The 17,990-nt window shown below is 37.7% G+C and overlaps 1 protein-coding gene across 1 annotated transcript in view; it reads right to left on the bottom strand.

The window, feature by feature from the left end:
* Positions 1–17,990, bottom strand: part of TTC27 (tetratricopeptide repeat domain 27) — a 177,598-nt gene that overhangs the window by 19,096 nt on the left and 140,512 nt on the right. The window contains exons 14-16 of the mRNA XM_080812875.1: positions 16,282–16,380; positions 12,717–12,769; positions 7,503–7,668 (exon numbers count right to left, since the gene is read on the bottom strand). Of these exons, the coding sequence (XP_080669001.1) occupies positions 7,503–7,668; positions 12,717–12,769; positions 16,282–16,380 (318 nt within the window). The remainder of the gene's footprint in view (positions 1–7,502; positions 7,669–12,716; positions 12,770–16,281; positions 16,381–17,990) is intronic.

A 17,990-nucleotide genomic window follows, 5' to 3' on the forward strand; every position in this document is an offset into this window, starting at 1 on the left:
CAATATAAAAGAACACTCTGTGTATGATTCTCCGTATATGACATTAAAGACAAACCAAACAATAACGATGGTGCTGAAGTCAGAAAGCAGTAGCCTGGCCTGGGGGGTAAAGAGTGGTGGTACAATGGACTGGAAAGGGGCCGAAGAGGACTTTCTGTGGTGATGAAAATGTACCTTGTCTGTTTTGGGTATTGGCTATATAAGAACACAGAATGATCCAAACACATCAACTAACACTTTAGATCTATACATTTTAATACACATAAATTATGCCCCAATTTTTTACTGACTGAGCCACCCAGGTACCCCCCATGCCCCAATTTTTAAAAACTTTGTCATATATAGTTCACATACTCACTTATATAATGTAGAAATGGGTTTTTTTTTTAAACATAAATCTTCCCATAGACTTCAAGACATGATACAAAGAAGGAAAACAGGCATACCTAGATGTGATTCCTGTCTTTGGTTCCTACTATAGCTACATGGCTGGTCAAATTATATAACCTCCTTATGTGTCACATTTATCCACTGTAAAATGAGAAATATTTAGTATCTACCCGAAAATACTGAATGCCCTATAAAAGATAACCCATGGTAAGTGCCAGAAACATAATGAGCACTTAATATATGTTAATCCCCTTCCTTTCCTCTTCCATTTATAAATAGCAAATGAGGTGTAATACTGCAATACTTAAATTCTTTCCCTGAAATGACTGCCCCAGTCATCAAAGAAGGGGAGTAGGCAGGGAGAAGGAGAAAAAGAAAAAAGAAAAAAACTAACAAATCAACATTAGAATTTACCTTGAGGAAAGAAGCATGGCTATACACAAGGATTTATCTATAAGGATACTCATGGCATTATATTATATTATTATTATACTCATGGCATTACGCAGGAATATGAAATTTTATTTTATTGTAACTAAAATATATACAGCCTAGACATAAACATAAATATGTACTATGACAAAAAGTATTTCTAAGTTTTACTAGGCTATGCATTAATCAAAATCAGGACATAGAAAAAGGAGAAAGTGATAGAGATAGTACTCCTTTTATTACAAATACTGAAAAATACAGAATAATTTGTAGCTAACTTACTGCATCTGTATTAAAAGGATTATAAATTTACACATGTACACACACATAAGAGAAACAACTAAAATGACAATAACCACATTTATAAAGAACTATAAATAAATTAATTTTTTTAAGCAAACTAAAATAGAATGAGGTCAGGTAGTGTCAAAGATAGAATATCAGAGTTTTTTTGAAAAACACCTGTTGTGTAGCATCAAATGAAGTAAATTTTTTTAGCCAAGATAAAAATATTCCAGAAAACCTACCAATTGTCTTAGTCCACACTAATTGTAATAAAGCATGATGACAGACAGAAATATTCCATGAAGCTAAATACGACCAAGTCCATCAATAGCCTTTAAGTCTGTCCTTCCATGCTGATGACATCACTACAGAGCGATTCTCCCCACACCTGCCAGATACTAAACACTGCCATCAGCATTCTAAGACACTTGTAAGGAAAGCCATTAACAGGTCCTGCCACATTATCTCACTGTGACTATTTCTCCATTACACAGGGTGCTCCAGATGATAATTTGGCCTGAGCAAGTTGCTGGTTATCTGGACGTTATGTTCTCAGTAATATTTCTCCAAATCCAAATGTAAACATTAAGCTAAGAGCCTTAAGACATCTTCAAAAGTGCCATTCAAAGAGCTCTGTTTACAAGCAATATTTCTCATAACAGAAACAGTTGCTGGGAATCCTGTGTATCAAAGGCGGGGGGGGTACAAAAAGGAAGTCTCAAGAACCCCAAAGCTGCCCTTGTTTCTAAAACCACTGAAGTCTTATAGAAACTAATTTCAAACTCACTGAAGTATTCATGTGCAGATGAAATAGTGCTGTACAAAAGGAGGAATGTTTCATATTCTGAATCTGAGGAACAAAGAAAGAGTGAGAGGAAAACTAGATTAAAATACTAGCTGGCCAGAAATTGTTTAAAGCTTATTTTCCTTCCAGTGCAGTTAATGCACAGTATTACCCAGACTCAGGTGCACATTATAGGGGTTCAACAGCTCCACATATTACAGTACTCGTCATGGTAAGTACACTCTTAATCCCCTTCCTCTATTTTACCTATCGCCTGACACATCCCCTCTGGTGACCATCAGTTTGTTCTCTGTAGTTAAGAGTCTGTTTTTTCAACAGGTAGAAAAGGCAAAGAACAAAACTGTCTTTAAGGAATATCAGTAGATCTCCCAGGGTTGCGTTCTATGACAAGTCATCAATTTCATCTTCCACTTAGTGATGCTGTCTTTGGTGTTCTCCATTCTCCTTGTCAGTCCATCTACACATTTTTATTTTAAAAATCAATATGCTGAATTCTAAGACCTTTCACTGATTATTTTAAAAAGATATGTTATACACTCATTTCTGAGTATATAAATTTTACTTATTAATAAATTCTTGTTCTGGTTGATCATTAAAAAAAAAAGAGTCTGTTTTTTGATTTGTCTCCTTTTTTCCCTTTGTTCATTTTTTTTTTTTTTTTGCTTCCTAAATTCCACATACGAGTGAAATGATACGGTATTTGTCTTTCTCTGTCTTATTTCACTCAGCATGCATTACACTTTCTAGAATCCATCCACGTTTTTGGAAATGGCAAGAGTTCATTCTTTTTTATGGCTGCATCGTATTCCATCGTGTGTGTGTGTGTGTGTGTGTGTGTGTGTACACACAAATACCACATCTTCTTTATCCATTCATCTATCGATGAGCACTTGGGTTGCTTCCCTAATTTGGCTATTGAAAATACTGCTACAATAAACACTGTTGTATCTATCCCTTTGAATCAGTGTTTTTGTATTCTTAGGATAAATACCCAGTAGTGCAAATACTGAATCACAGGGTAGTAATACTTTTAACTTTTCGAGGAAGCCTCATACTGCTTCCCAGAGTAGCTGCACCAGTTTGCATTCCCACCAACAGTGCACGAGGCTTCCTCTTTCTCTGAATCCTGGCCAACACTTGTTGCTTAGCTGGCCATAAATTTAAACTAAATCCTAGTAATTTTCTTTAGAAAACCAAAAAATTGTCACTTTAGTTCAGGATTAGAATTTTAAATGGAAATCAGAACGTGATTTTTTCCATGGGTAAAAATTCCTCATGATTAGATTTGCTGGAAGGAGTGAAAAGCTCCATGAACACCAAAATATGTTTGAAAAATCTAAGATAAAAGTTCAATCAAAATATCTCAATTTGTGTTACAAGAAGTTTGCGGGGGGGTAGGGTGGGGTTTCTCTTAAGACTTTTTTTTCCCTTTTCTGAAAAATGTTCAAAATGCATCTCTATGCATTCGGAACTAAGGTTGGATAAATGGAAAGAAAAAAAGTAATCCTTTGTTATAGAATCATTCTTTACATTAAATAAGCTTTGCTTCCTCTTTAGGTCTTCATTACAAACTTAAGAAAAAACATTTTTACTTCAAAATGAACTGTATTGACTGAGAATTGCCCAGAATTCCACAGAATACACTATTGTGTGAGTCTCTTCTTTTTCAAGCAAGGCTACTGAAGGATTTCTAAGCATGTGTTCTTAATTTTCCAATGAATTAGTTTCAGTATACAACATGGAAAATCAACAACTGAAAGTTTCATCCTCAGAATCAAACACAGGTTATTTTTGCCCGAGTTTTCTCCTTGGTATCTGTCACTGTGACTACCAATATATTATTCTAAATATCACTTCTCTCCTATACAGTTACAGATACTCAAATACACCAGTATTATTCTAGACATGTATAAGAATTTATTTCCATCCTGAGAGAGAAGGAGATTCCTAAGCTGGGAATGGTGGGAGGAAAGTAGAGACAGAAGAAAAACTCAAGATTCTCAATACATTTCCAGCTAACTTAATTACAAGAGACTGGAATGATCAAGGCTAAACCTATTTTACTCTAAATCATCTTCAGTAAAGCAAATGTTTCAATTTGTCTTGCCTTTCTTTTGGAATAGAGTCCTCTCGGGTCCAACATAGCTGATGACATGGCATATTTGATACATGTAAGTCAACTGAAATCAGCAATATCTTGATGACTTTATAATTCTTTATGATGTGGAAATAACAGCTTTCAGAACACTCTTTGAACAGTTATTTTGTTTGATAGCATTAGCTTCCTTAAAACAATGCAGGAAGATACATATATATGTTCCAGAGTCCAACACAGCTTATGAATGTCCAAATCTATCCCATAAAGCCATGACGAGAAATTAGTTAATACACATCAAGTGCTTAGAATAGTGTCTGGCACACAGCCAGCCCTCAATACATGTTAATTATTACAACTCTACCATGCCCCACCTTGACCTGCTTTATGTGCCTTGAAAAGCACAGGAGAATAAGTGAGAGATAAAACAGAAAAGACCCCCCCCCCCACTTTGTGCTCATGTACCATAACCACCCAAGTCCATCTCTCACAGAAGAGGGGCCTAAACCTCTTCTGTTGGGTTCCTTATAAAAAACCAACTCCAAGGGTGCCAAGCATAGAAGGATGATCAGTATTTTCTCAATAAAATCCAAAAAGCCAGTCTGGTAAGTCAATTATTACTAATCCTTAGCAGATCTGAAGGATTGCTGTGAGTTAAAATATAGATTCAGAGGGGGAATTCCACCAGCAACAGAAAGGAAAGCAGATCAGTTAGAAAGCAGGGACACACGAGAGAAGATCAATGGGATGAGTCTGACCGAGGAGTCAATTCTCAGACACCTCAGGCAGACATGACATCCCCGGCAGCAACGCCGGCAGGGCGACAACTTGGGAGAATCAACCCTTCCAGGACTTCGCACCCCTTTCTGATGTGTGTGTGGTTTATTCAGCCGAGCCTACAGGACTCCTTTAGGGTCCCTTCCTGCTCTTACGGTTTGTAATTCTAAAGAGTGCTGGGATTGAGCCAGCGGTGGGTGGTGTCTAAATGAGGAGTACCGGATTTGAATGTTTTGTGCACATTTGTAAAATGTGAAAGAAAAAGAACCCAGAATTTATTTCAAGTATAAAATGGAATAAACTCCCAATGTAAACTATTTACATTCCCTCTGAGACTATAGGAACGGGCTTCAGAATGCTTTCTAGTAAAGAAGGATCTTTTTTAAAATTACAGTTGAAGTAAATAGGAGACGGGCACTTTGGAATCTCTGCCCCATCCTCAGTGGTTTGGTAACATACCAAGATCTGTTCAGAGCCTCATCCGTACCCTTTGTCCACAGGCTAAGTGTAGAAGAGAAAAAACTGCCTCCACTGAGAATTTCAGCTCTGTTTACAGGACTGGCAGGAAACCATGCAAATAGATTTGCCAGGGTTCCTAGCTTCTCTTGGATGTAAAATTCAGCTCTGCCTCCATTCATGTTTTAATTGATCTTTATGCTATAGAATTCAAGTCCCTTCTTTCTATAATGAAAGGTCAATATACAGTATTTAGAAAGGATAGAAGGGTAAAAGAAAAAGAGAGCTGATTTAAAGGGGTCAACATATGTCCTGGAAGTAGGTACATCTTTCTACTCGAAGCCAAAGATCTTTCAAGTGAATGGTCCAGAAGCTGAGCCTTAAAGTAACATGGCCAGTCATATGGTTGGGCTTGCAAGACCATGCATCCAGGTCGAGGGCTGGGGCTATAGGACAGGGCCCAAATAAGGTAAATTTTGGAACAGCTGGAGTACAGACAATACTATGTAGAAATAGTAAGGTATTGTCATATGTCAGATGTTATTTTTGTTTTTTCATAATTTCAACTTCATCATTTTATTTTTTTTAAAGATTTTTATTTATTTATCTGACAGAGAGAGAAACAGCAAGAGAGGGAACACAAGCAGGGGGAGTGGGAGAGGGAGAAGCAGGCTTCCTGCTGAGCAGGGAGCCCAATGTGGGGCTCAATCCCAGGACTCCGGAATCAGGACCTGAGTCGAAGGCAGATACTTAACGACTGAGTCATCCAGGTGCCCCTCAACGTCATCATTTTAAATAGCATGTGCTGATTAATGCAAATAAAGTGTTGTATTTTCAAGCCCCCTGACTTTGTAACCCCGAGGCATCTACACAGCCTTGTCTGTGTACAATCCTCAACCACAAGATGACAAACACAATGGCTTCAAGTCTCCCATGTTTTCTGAAAGGATCTAATATTTTTTTGTACAGTGTTAGACTTAACCATTCTGACTTCATCTCACCAAGAGGACCATTTCACTAAACACTGCAAAGAAAACGTTAGTCTTCATTTCTGTATTGTTCAAAACATCTGAAAGTATGTAATAAATGCTTGTTCAATGAGTGAATAAATGAATATGGGATTTACTCCAGCTATTACATTGAGATAACCAAAGCAATGAATCACAACAAACATCATTCTATTTCATTTCTGCAAGCTAACTGTATGTACATAAACCACATATCAAATATTCTTAACTGAGTCACAATAACATTCAGTCTGTGACTACACAGACATATTTGCTATGGGAATGCCAGAATATGTAACGAAGAATATTCAACTAGAGGAAAAAAACACTCAATTTATATATCACATGTGTTTAACAAAATTTTCCTATGTATCATCAAGGAAACAATTTGTATCCCTCAGATGATTCTGGTCACCGATTCTGATGGGACACACAAGCGTGCAGGGTTGGGAGGTTCTCCAAACTACCAACTCAATTCTGACACTATTTCCCCAGAGAGAGCATCAGATCCCACAGACGGAGGTCTCAGTCCTGTAAGACTGCCGATCCCTCCTCCTCCCCACTCCAGATGCCAGCCCCGGGTCCAGGTTGTCACTTGTACTTTATAGACTGGAGGTTCCAAAACCCACCCTTTGGATTTGATTAATCTGCTAGAGCAGTAAGTTCACAGAACTCTAAGAAACATTTGACTTACTAGATTACCGGTTTATTATGAAAAGATGTAACTCAGGTACAGCCAGACGGGAGAAGTGCCTAAGGCAAAGTATGTGGGAAACGGCATGAGGCTTGCACGCTCTCTCGGGGTGCACCATTGTCCTGGCACCTCTATGTGTTCCCCAACCCAGAAGCTCTTCGAACCCTATCCTGTTGGGGTTTTATGGAAGCTCAGTTACACAGACACGACTGATTAAGTCACTGCCATTGGTGACAGAGTTCAATTTCCACACCCACTCCCTTCCCAGGAGGTCATGGGGGGAGAGGAGTGGAGGTTATGGGAATGAGAGTTCCAACCCTCTAATCACATGGTTGATACCCTGGCAACCATCCCCATCCTTAGTGCTTTCCAAAAATCACCTCATTAACACAACTCAAGACACCTTTACGGCTGTCTTTGCTTAGGAAATTCCAAAGGTTTTTGGAGCCCTGTGCCAGAAACCACAATCAAAACCAAATACATATTTAGTCAATATCACAATCATATAATCAAGCACTAACATCAATCACAAGTTGAAAAAACAAAATATGAATATTTTACCTGAACGTCTTTGTATTTGTCTCGTAAGTCCAAGAGCCGGTGATAAGCTTTAATGGCTTCTGAAAATTCCCCAACATCAGTGCTAGTGAGAATGTAGTTTTCCCAGATCTGCCAGTGTTCATAGTTGCACTTGAGAGCTTCTTGCAAAGTTCTAAAAGCTTTTTCTCTATTGAAGGTCAGATTTTAAAGAGAATAATAATGAGTAATCATAGCTAAAGAAACCATAGCTTCAGGCATAAAATGCTAATGTGAACGTCCTGTCAGTCCTTAATCATCCATGTTAGTAAATAGAATTTGAGACCCAAACAACCCCAAACCACCTCAAATTTCCCTACAAAATTTTTTAAAATTTTAAAGGAGCTTATACAAGACCAATGAATCACTGCCTCTGAAACTAATAATACACTATATGTTAATTGAATTTAAATTAAAAATAAATAAATAAAATAAAAATGTTAAAGGGGCAAGAAATTGCAAAACATAAACAGGTAGAAATGAAACAAGGACAGGGAGATGTAAATAAAAACCAGTTGGAAATTTTGGAATTGAAAGAGACATTTGAAACAAACAAAACCTCAGTAGGTGACAGAAAACTAGACTGTACACAAGGAGAGAACTGATGACTAGAAAGCAATAGTGAGAAATCCACAAGGAATGCAGATTAAAAAATAAAAGAGCAATAAGGAGAGGAAAGTATGAGAGGTAAGGCTCAAACATACATTTGATAGACATGCCACCATAAACAGATACAGAAAATGTCAGGACAAGGTATTTGAAAAGACAGAGCTGAGCATTTCACACAACTGAACAAAGATGGAAATTCTATGATCAAAAGTATATTTTTGTGGGATGCCTGGGTGGCTCAGTAGGTTAAGCCGCTGCCTTCAGCTCAGGGTCCTGGGATTGAGTCCCGCATCGGGATCCTTGCTCGGCAGGGAGCCTGCTTCTCTCTCCACCTTTGCCTGCCTCTCTGCCTGTGTGCTCTCTCTCTCTCTTTCTCTCTGACAAATAAATAAATAAATAAATAATCTTTTTTTTTTAAAAAGTACATTTTTGTACCAAACATTATAAATAAATATAAACAACACCTAGGTATATTGCATGAAATTGCCAAACAAAGATAATCCTAAAACCTACAAAAGAATGACAATGAGAATGGTAGGTATTTCATTAGCAACAAAAGATATAGAAAACAACAAACTGGTACATGTAAAGCACTGCATGAAAATAATTGTCAAGCCTAAAATTTTGTAACCAGCCAAACTTACTACTCAAGAGTAAATGAGAAGTCAAAGACTTTCAGATGTACAAGGACTAAGTTTATCATCTACTGTCCCTAACTTAAAAGAACTACTGAAGGACCCTCTCTTGCAAAAATAAAAGGGAATTCAGACAGAAAGAAAGGGATACAATAAATGATCAATGGTGAGAACAGAAATTGATGAAATATGTCATTATATTTAACAAATTATTGAGAACAAAAATTACTAGTTGTTTGTGGAAAAAAAGTATAACTGACCATAGTCTCTGAAATTAAATAAGAAATCAACAGTAAATAGCTAAAAATATATATGCCTGGAAACTTAAAGATGCACTCCTAAAAAAAAAAAAAAGAAGAAGAAAGAAAAGAAAAGGAAACCACAGTGAGGGAACAAAGAGACTCATATTAGAAAATAAAAAATATATATATTTTTAAGATTTTTTATTCATTTATTTGATGACAGAGATCATAGGTAGGCAGAGGGGCAGGCAGAGAGAGAGGAGGAAGCAGGCTCCCCGCCAAGCAGAGAGCCCGATGCGGGGCTCGATCCCAGGACCCTGAGATCATGACCTGAGCTGAAGGCAGAGGCTTTAACCCACTGAGCTACCCAGGTGCCCCAGAAAATAAAAAATATTTAGAACTTTGAAAATACTATATATCACCAACTGCAGGATGTAACTAAAGCAGTATTTTTAGAGGGAAATTTGTGATCTTAAGAGCATTTATTAAAAAAAAATGACAATAAACTAGTGAAAACATTCAACTTAACATTATAGAAAAACACCAAACTCAAGAAAGAAAAAAATAATAAATTAAATATAATGAAAGAATAGAAATGATTAACAAAACCAAAAGCTGGCTCTTAGGAAAAAAATGAGACAAATGTGTAACTAAATTCCATTTAGAATAAAAGAAAATGGCACAAATAAGATCAGTAATTTTTGGGAAAAAAAAAACCGAATGCTATGAACAAATTATACAAATGAGCTAAAGAAACAGAAAGCCAAATAAATCAATTAAAATTAAAACAAAGGTAGGCAATTTTACAGAAAAGGCATACCAAACCATCAAGGAATTCTTATACAAGCCACTTCAGAAAAGAGAAAAAGACTATAAATACTTGATACCAACAAAGGAATCAACAGAACTTCACGTCACCTTTTCTAGAAGTTTAACATCTCAGCAAACAAAAAGATGCTTAATGCTTTGCTCCCCTGTCTGGATGAGATTATAATTCCTTTACGGAACATGAATATTTTACTGGACAATTACAGTAACCTTCTTCAAATGTATGCTGTCAATCTCCTTTTCCAAAGCCATTCTGAGTTTGTTAATTTAGGACTACCAGGTCCACCTCCATTTCCTTGCTGAGCCCCACTGTTTCAACGAGGCATCTCCTCCTCCATGACTTTAAGGCAAATTTTGGAGGGGATAATGGAGATTGTTCTGGCCATCCCAGGCCACTGCTCTGAGAATCACTCCATGAAGCATTTAATCAATTTCTAATATACCTATGGTACCAATCACAATAACATCCTTATAGTCAAGTCCTTTTTGTCTTCTCATTAGCAGTCAATTCACTGCAGTTTAATTTTTTTATTCTCTACATTAAACAATTTACATAAAGTGGTTATGGAACCTACTGATTCATTTATTCCTTGGCCCACCACCTTTCAGAGTTAAAAATGAAGGTACCCTTGCTGTAACTCTTCTTCAAATTTAGCCTTAAACTGTTTTGGGGGAGAGAGAGAGAGAGAGAGAGAGAGTGTGTGTGTGTGTGTGTGTGTGGTGTATCTTTTTCCCTTTCTTGGTTCCACTCCCTACGCCCACCTCCCACGTAACAACAACTGCCCTCAGCAGCCATAGACCGAGACTGCAGTCCTCCCATCAGCATGGGGGTGGGTGAGGTTGGCCTGCTGGAAAAGAACTTGACAGGCAGCGATCTAGGCAGGAGGACTATCCTTTGTCCTACATGTCCTCTCATCCGTTGACCACAATCTCCTGGCCTTGAAGTTTTTGCTACGAATTCCTTTTTCCTAAGTGTGGCTTCTTCGTAAGGATCTTCAGTTCAGGATTCACTTATCGAGCCCACAATGGTCATGACACTGTGCTATAAAAGTTAGAGAAAGATGGAAGATTTTCCCAAAGGACTGGCAGGGATACGATGCCTGGGGAACCAGATGAAATAGCAAAACGAGCGTGTTAGTGAAGAACCCCGGGAGAGCAAAGGGACAGACAAGATGGTTTAAAGGGTCCCTCTACGGCATGGACAGGATTCTTTTGAGAGAAGCAGTCATAATTTACCCCCGAAGTAACAATCTCATGAGTCAAAACCGAGCTATGTCTGGAACTGCAGCAAAGAAAGGAAAGAGCAAAAAGGCAAGAATAAAGCGGTGATTCACCTTTGACCTTACAACCCCACTTTTACACAAAAACCTATTTGTGGAGTTGCAGGAAGACAAGAAAGCACCAAAAAGAAGTTGAACAATGCGCCGTACCCCCTATGAGGGAAAGCGGAATTCTTAGGGTTAATGGGCTGGAAAACAAGGTAGAGTATCAAAAGCCTCACTACATACAGAGTTATCAGGGTTACCAGAAAAACCCACTGAGATCACTCTACAACTATGACAGGGATTTCCCCTGCCCCTTGCTTTAAACCAAAAGGTCCCTGGGGGATTTTAACACAATCACTTGCAATCAGGAACATAATACTATTTTCCAAAGAGCGCAGTAGAAAAAACAGTACTTTATTTATGTAGCTTGTCATCCAAGAGCAGCAGAAGTATTTCAGTGTAATGTGGATTTAATGATATCTTCAGAAGTATCTTGTGAATCCACAAAGAAAAATTAAATTAGGATTGAAAATAAGGCCAAATAAAAATGGAAACAGATCCAACTTCTCCTTCATTTGCTAAAACTCTGGCAATACCAATCCTTGCTCTTCCCTTTCTTCGGCTTTTTATGGCCGGTCAATAAGGCCAGTTGGTTGTCCCCTTTATAAATTGGCATGTGCCCCTTTTTTTCCAGACTAGTTATCTCCCGCCTGGACTGTTACGAAAGCTGTCTCCTGACTGGGTTCCCAGCCCCCAGTTTCCTCTCCAGTCTGTCTCACACTGCCACCAGATAAATCTTCCCCAAAAGCTTCTTTCTTCATGAAACTGCCCCCATGGAAAGCTCTGGCATCTTACTGCCAACGGGACGGTCTCAACTTGTTAGTCAGATCATCAGAACACACTGCAATTTGACTCCAACCTTCTCTGTCTCTACAGACCTCACTATAATCCATGGCTGGTGTAGGTTACTCGCTCTGCGTGTGATCACATTTCCCTTTCCCTGAGAGGCTTTCCTCTGTCCCATCTACCCCTTCTTCAAATTTTAGCTTGAGCCCAGCATTCTCTCAGAGGCCTTCCGGAACCAGGACCGTAATCCTTCTCTCTTCTGAGACCCACACACAGTGTCTGGCATAGAATGAGGGTTCTACAAATATCACGTACGGTTATTATAGCTCTCCTTCTATTTCCCACTTGATATTGACCATGCACGACTTCTAAAATAACACAGCCTGATATTTTATTTTTTAAATCTATAATTCCTGAAGACATTGGTTCACATTTATATTTCTCAGTAATACCCAATACACAGCAAGCAATCAAGAAGAATCCATCAATTGAGTTGACCAACTACAGGTATGCATCCTCTTATCGTGTTAATGGAATTTAGAACACAAAACTTCAGTATCAAATGAAGATTCCAAATAATATTTCTTATTTTATTACACAGTAAATGCTTTCGAAAAATAAACCAACATTGAAAATTCAAATGGCTATAGTAAGCCATTGTAATTCAAAGCTATGGATGGGCCTGGGGGAAAGGAGTAAAGGCACTAAGTTCAGTGGAAGAAAATCTTGTTCATTTTGGAAACTGAGTTATTCATATTTGTTTGATGTACTTACTTTTGTTTTAATCGGATATAGGAAGTTGATAAATTGTTCCAAGCTTCAGCATTCTGAAATGATAGAGAACTCAGTTATAGGCTATTCTCATTTAGGTAATAAAATAGTTCCTACCACCCAAAGTATAACATGTTTTTCTAGTCCAAGAGGTGCTCTTTACAATCACAACTTTCATAAGGTATGTTTAAGGTATATGAGAAAATGAAATAAATTAAACTTAACTTTATAATTTAAAACAAAAGTACTCAACAAACTGACATAACTATTATAGCACTCAGTTGGAATTTAGCTAAGATTTTATTTCCAAATTTAAATTTCCAAAGTAACTGGATAATCTGCAATATAATTTACACAGTATATAGATTTGTTACAAATCCAAGGTGATGCAGAATATTATTTATCATATCTTAAAAGCCTTTGCTATTTTACCATCATCCTTCATCAGATAGGAGAAGAAAGGAGTATGTGTTCTCCAGTGTTATTTCTAAGTATTTCATCAATCAAACGTATTTCTCTACCTATTCCTCTGTGCAATGACAAAAATAAAGTTATAAATGCTGAATGATATGAATTATGTTTGTTCCTCTCTGTTCAGCTCTTTATAAAATATAGAGTATACAGTTTTCAAGTTCATATGTGTGATTTAAAAATTAAGCGGCAATGGACCTCTGCTTGCAGACATTGCATAGCTAGTACCAGACTAGGCTTATTACCATAAAAAGCTACAAGATGGACAAAATTTAGGGAATTGTTTTTGAAAAGTCACACAACAAGCAGCATAAGGGCTATGACCCTTGAGAGATGGTAAACTGAGAGATGTCTCAACAATCAACCTATACCTCCATCTAGAGGCACTTTCAAGGCTCAGCACAGAGAGGTAGAAACCAAAAGAAGCACAGCAAGTCTTGCTGGGATTAAGAAAGAGACCAAAGTTCAGGGCTCAAAAGCTCACCAGAACTTGCAGGGCAAAAAACAGGGAAGTGAGATCTGTGCAGAGAATAAGCTCCAGAAACATCAATAAGCTTCTCCTTAAGACCTTGGCTGAATATTAAGCTATATATGTACCAGGTAAAACTTGAGGCCAGGCAGAGGGCAACTACCAGAGAGCCATGAGCTGAAATGGAAATTCTGAAGGACACACAATGCTAGGAACTCTTTAAGTTCTAACCAACCGAAGTGGGGAACTCTTACTGTTCACAAATGGCATTAAGTTCAACCACCAAAACCACCAAGAGCTGTACTGTATCTTAAAAGAAGGGTGATTACAACCCTAGAATAAGGACAATTCAGGACCAACCCTAACAAAGGTTTAAAATAAAACTAATCCACAAGTAAATTAGCCAAATGCTAAAATAAAGCTCTACCTTCCTTAAGGGAAAGTAACAAAACCCAGAAACTCAACAACACAGCATCCACAATGTGTAGGATACAATAAAAAATATTGGTAGAAATGCAAACGAACAAGAAAATGCATCCATAACCAAAGAAAAAAAATCAGTCAATAGAAACAGACCCAGAAATGAAAGAGATGTTGGGAGTACAAGGACTTGAAAACAGTTATTATAAATACAAACAAAGATAGGAAGAAAACATGAATGTAATAAGGGAACAACTTGGGAATCTTAGCAGAGACATGAAAACTATAAAAAGGACCAAAAGAAAGTTTTTGAACTAAAAAAAATAATCATCTGAAATGATGTGTAGATTTTTTAAGTTGAGAAATAATATCAGATTATTCTCAGGTGTACAACATAATGATTTTATGTATGTATAAACTATGAAATGATCACCGTAAGTTTAGCCAACATGCACCACCACAGGTAGTGTGATGAGTTTAATGAACAGATTTAACAGCAGATTGGACATAAATGTAAGAGCTAAAACAATACAACTCTAAAACAGAAGTAATACTTCATGATCTTAAATCTGGCAACGGATTCTTACATATGACACCAAAGACATGAGCAACAAAGAAAAAACAGGTAAGCTGGACCTCATCAAAACTAAAAACTGTGGTACTTCAAAAGACACTATCAAGAAAGTGAAAAACAATTTACAGAATGGGAGAAAAAAATTTCAAATCATATATCCAATAATGAGGACTTCTATCCAGGATGTATAAAAAACCTCCTATGACTCAACATAAAAACAACTAACCCAATCTAAAAAGTGGGCAAAGGATATCAGTAAACATTTCTCCAAAGATGAGACACAAATGGCCAATAAGCACACGGAAAGATACTCATTTCTAGCCGTCAGGGTGATGGAAAATGAAACCACCACGAGATGCCGCCTCCTCAGATGACTTGAATCAACAAGACAGGTGATAGCAAGTGCTGGTAAAGATCCTGAGAAACTGGGACCCTGCACATCTGCTGGTGGGTATGTAAAACGGTGATTCAGAAAACAGTCTGGCAGTTTCTCAGAATTCTGAACACAGAGCTAACGTACCCAGGAACTCAGTACTAGGAGGTAAGTATCCAAGAGAAACAGAAACGTATGTCCACCTAAAAACTTGTAAATGACTGTTCATAGCAACCTAATTTATCATAGCTAAAAAGTAAAAACAATCTAAATGTCCATCAACTGATGATCAAACAGGTAATGTGTGATATACCCACATAAAAGAATATTATTTGACCATAAAAAGTAACAAAGTACTGATACATGCAACAGCATGGATGAACTGTGAAAACACATATCTAAGTGAAAGAAGCCACGAAAGACCACAGAGCATATGATTCCATTTATACAAAATGTCTAGAATAGGCAAATCTAGAGATAGAATGTACTTTAGTGGTTGCCTGGGGCAGGAGGCGGAGGGTGGGGAGTGGAAGGTGTTTGGAAGAAATGAGGAGTGACTGCTAATGAGTACAGGGGGTTCTTTTTACGATAATAAAATGTTCTGAAGTTGATTGTGGCAATGGTTGCACAATTCTGAATATATTAAGAAATCCTCCTTTAAATGGAGGAACTATATGGGATGTGAATTATTTATCATCTCAGTAAAACTATTAAATATTAAAAGACTGTAAATTAAAAGAACTTTCTAGGAATGCAATTAATATAGGCAGCACATGTTACTGAATGACAAAATAGATGTGATATTTTGCTATGTACCTCAGTTAAGTATAATTTTGCCTAAAAAACTGTTGTATCAAAATTATTCCCATAAGTAACTTAGCTATTATAAGAAACTTATTTCTAGATTTATAAATCATTTACCTTAAGGTGTGACCTTCTGTCAAAGGTATACTTTCTTCCAGCACAAAAGGAACTGCTGTTCTTTCATTTTAACATAAAATAATGGAAAACTGGAATTTTTTGCCTTCTTTTATCTTTTTTTTTTTTTTTGAGATCTACCCTCTCTACAAAATTTTAAGTATACAACACAGTACTGTTAACCACAGGCTCCATGTTGTACAGCGAATCTCTAGAACTTACCCATCTTGTAGAACTGAAACTATATGCCCACAGGAATTGCTATTCTGAACTACAGTATAATCCAAGTAACTCAGAGAATATCGAAGGGCTGTGAGAAGGAAAGCAGACCGAGCAAACTCACGTCGGGTTCTAGAGTCACACAACGCTGAAATGCCTTCGCTGAACCTCTGTAGTCTTCCAAGGCCAAATAGGCACAGCCAAGAGAAAACCACACCCCCAGCTGCAAGGATAAAAGGTCAAAGTTATTCAAACACATAGAGATATTTATAGGATATTTATTTTACACTTTACATTCATTTCCATTTGGGAAGTGGTGGCAGTGAATTTTTTCACACAATTTTCAAAACTAATACAACACCAAAAGCATGTGCAGTATCACTGCACATCTTTTCTGAGAAAGACCGTTCTTTGTGTTAACCAAACACCATGAATGCCCATCCAGAGCTCTGTCTATAAATCCTCACACTATGAATGCGGGATTAATCTAAACTTTTTACTGAGTGTCAGCTATCACAGTACCAGCAGATTCACAAAGGATAAATGTATGACAAACTTGAGAAGGAGAAAAACTCTTGCTTTCATCTTCAAGTCAGACCACAAACAATTCTGCAGTTTAACCATGAGCAACTCACATATCTGCTTAGGCATGCCTGAAAATAATTTGGAGAAAGCAGGCTGGGAATCTGGATTACCGAACAGCCGTTGAAAATGGAAAGCCCGACTTGAGTCAGCAAGATGTGTTAGCAGAGAGATTTAGAAAAAAACAGGTGAGTTAGGAAGTAGCTATTGAAATTACAACAGAATTCTTCATATCACAGTGTTTCCTTAAAATTCAATAGCTTCTATCAAAAGGAAGATAAAACTGATAAAAATTCAATGAAATTAGTCAGAAATGCAGCTGTGGGGGTCAAGTTTGCTTTCCTTTCGGATAGTTAGTAAGGGCAGCAGAAGGCCGCTGAGCTGCTGGCTGACTCGCAGGACAAAGGCAGGGAGCCGGCAGACAGGTTTGGTGGCACCCTTCAGGGTGGGAAAGGAAGTGAGGTGCTCTGTTATCTGTCCTTCGTGGAGGCAGTGGGGAACGCGGCCCACACACCCCTCCTCCCCCAGCCATTTCCACAAAACGTGTTCCATATGGCTAGTTGAGACCTGAATGGTTTTTAAGCAGATAAAGTTTTTTAGCCGATAATTAGAGATAAGGCTTAGAAAGCAAACATCCTCGGGCAATTTAACACTTTGCCTTGAATTCGGGAGAGGCTATAAATAACTGCTATCAGGAGCCTTTATGGAGAACAGATTTTGTCTGAGGGATAGGTACTGGCTGAAAAGGGGGTGGGTGTGTGTTTGGGGGGAGGAGGGAATGCTAGAGATACCAGGTTGAAGTGAAGTTAGAAGTTCACTTTTTCAAATCAAGGGACTACCAGAAACTGAAAAATGACCTCATCACACCTTCCTTCTGTCAATTATTTACAGAATGGAGAGACCAAACCACCCTCACTGATGATACGTTCTGAGTGGGCCTAAAGTCTGATGCTAACTTATAAACGATACATAAAACAAGCTCTCTAACTTCTAACCAAGGTGCAAGTTTCAACATCTGTGTGTTATATTTCATCAGATACAAGGTACACCTTTTTTTTCACCATTTAACATCTCTGAAATAGATCTGACCCCTTGTCAGAGTTTATTGGAGGCATTTTTTATAAAGGTGGCACTTAAAATAAATGTGCCTGTTACAACTGATGGCATCTTTTATCCCATGAATTGTGGTCACAAGTTTACTTGGAAGGAGGGATACCTCACCCTGGGACTAAAGCAAGAACAATGATAACT

Source organism: Martes martes (genome assembly GCF_963455335.1).
Source record: "Martes martes genome assembly, chromosome: 9".
Classification (NCBI taxonomy): Eukaryota; Metazoa; Chordata; class Mammalia; order Carnivora; family Mustelidae; genus Martes; species Martes martes.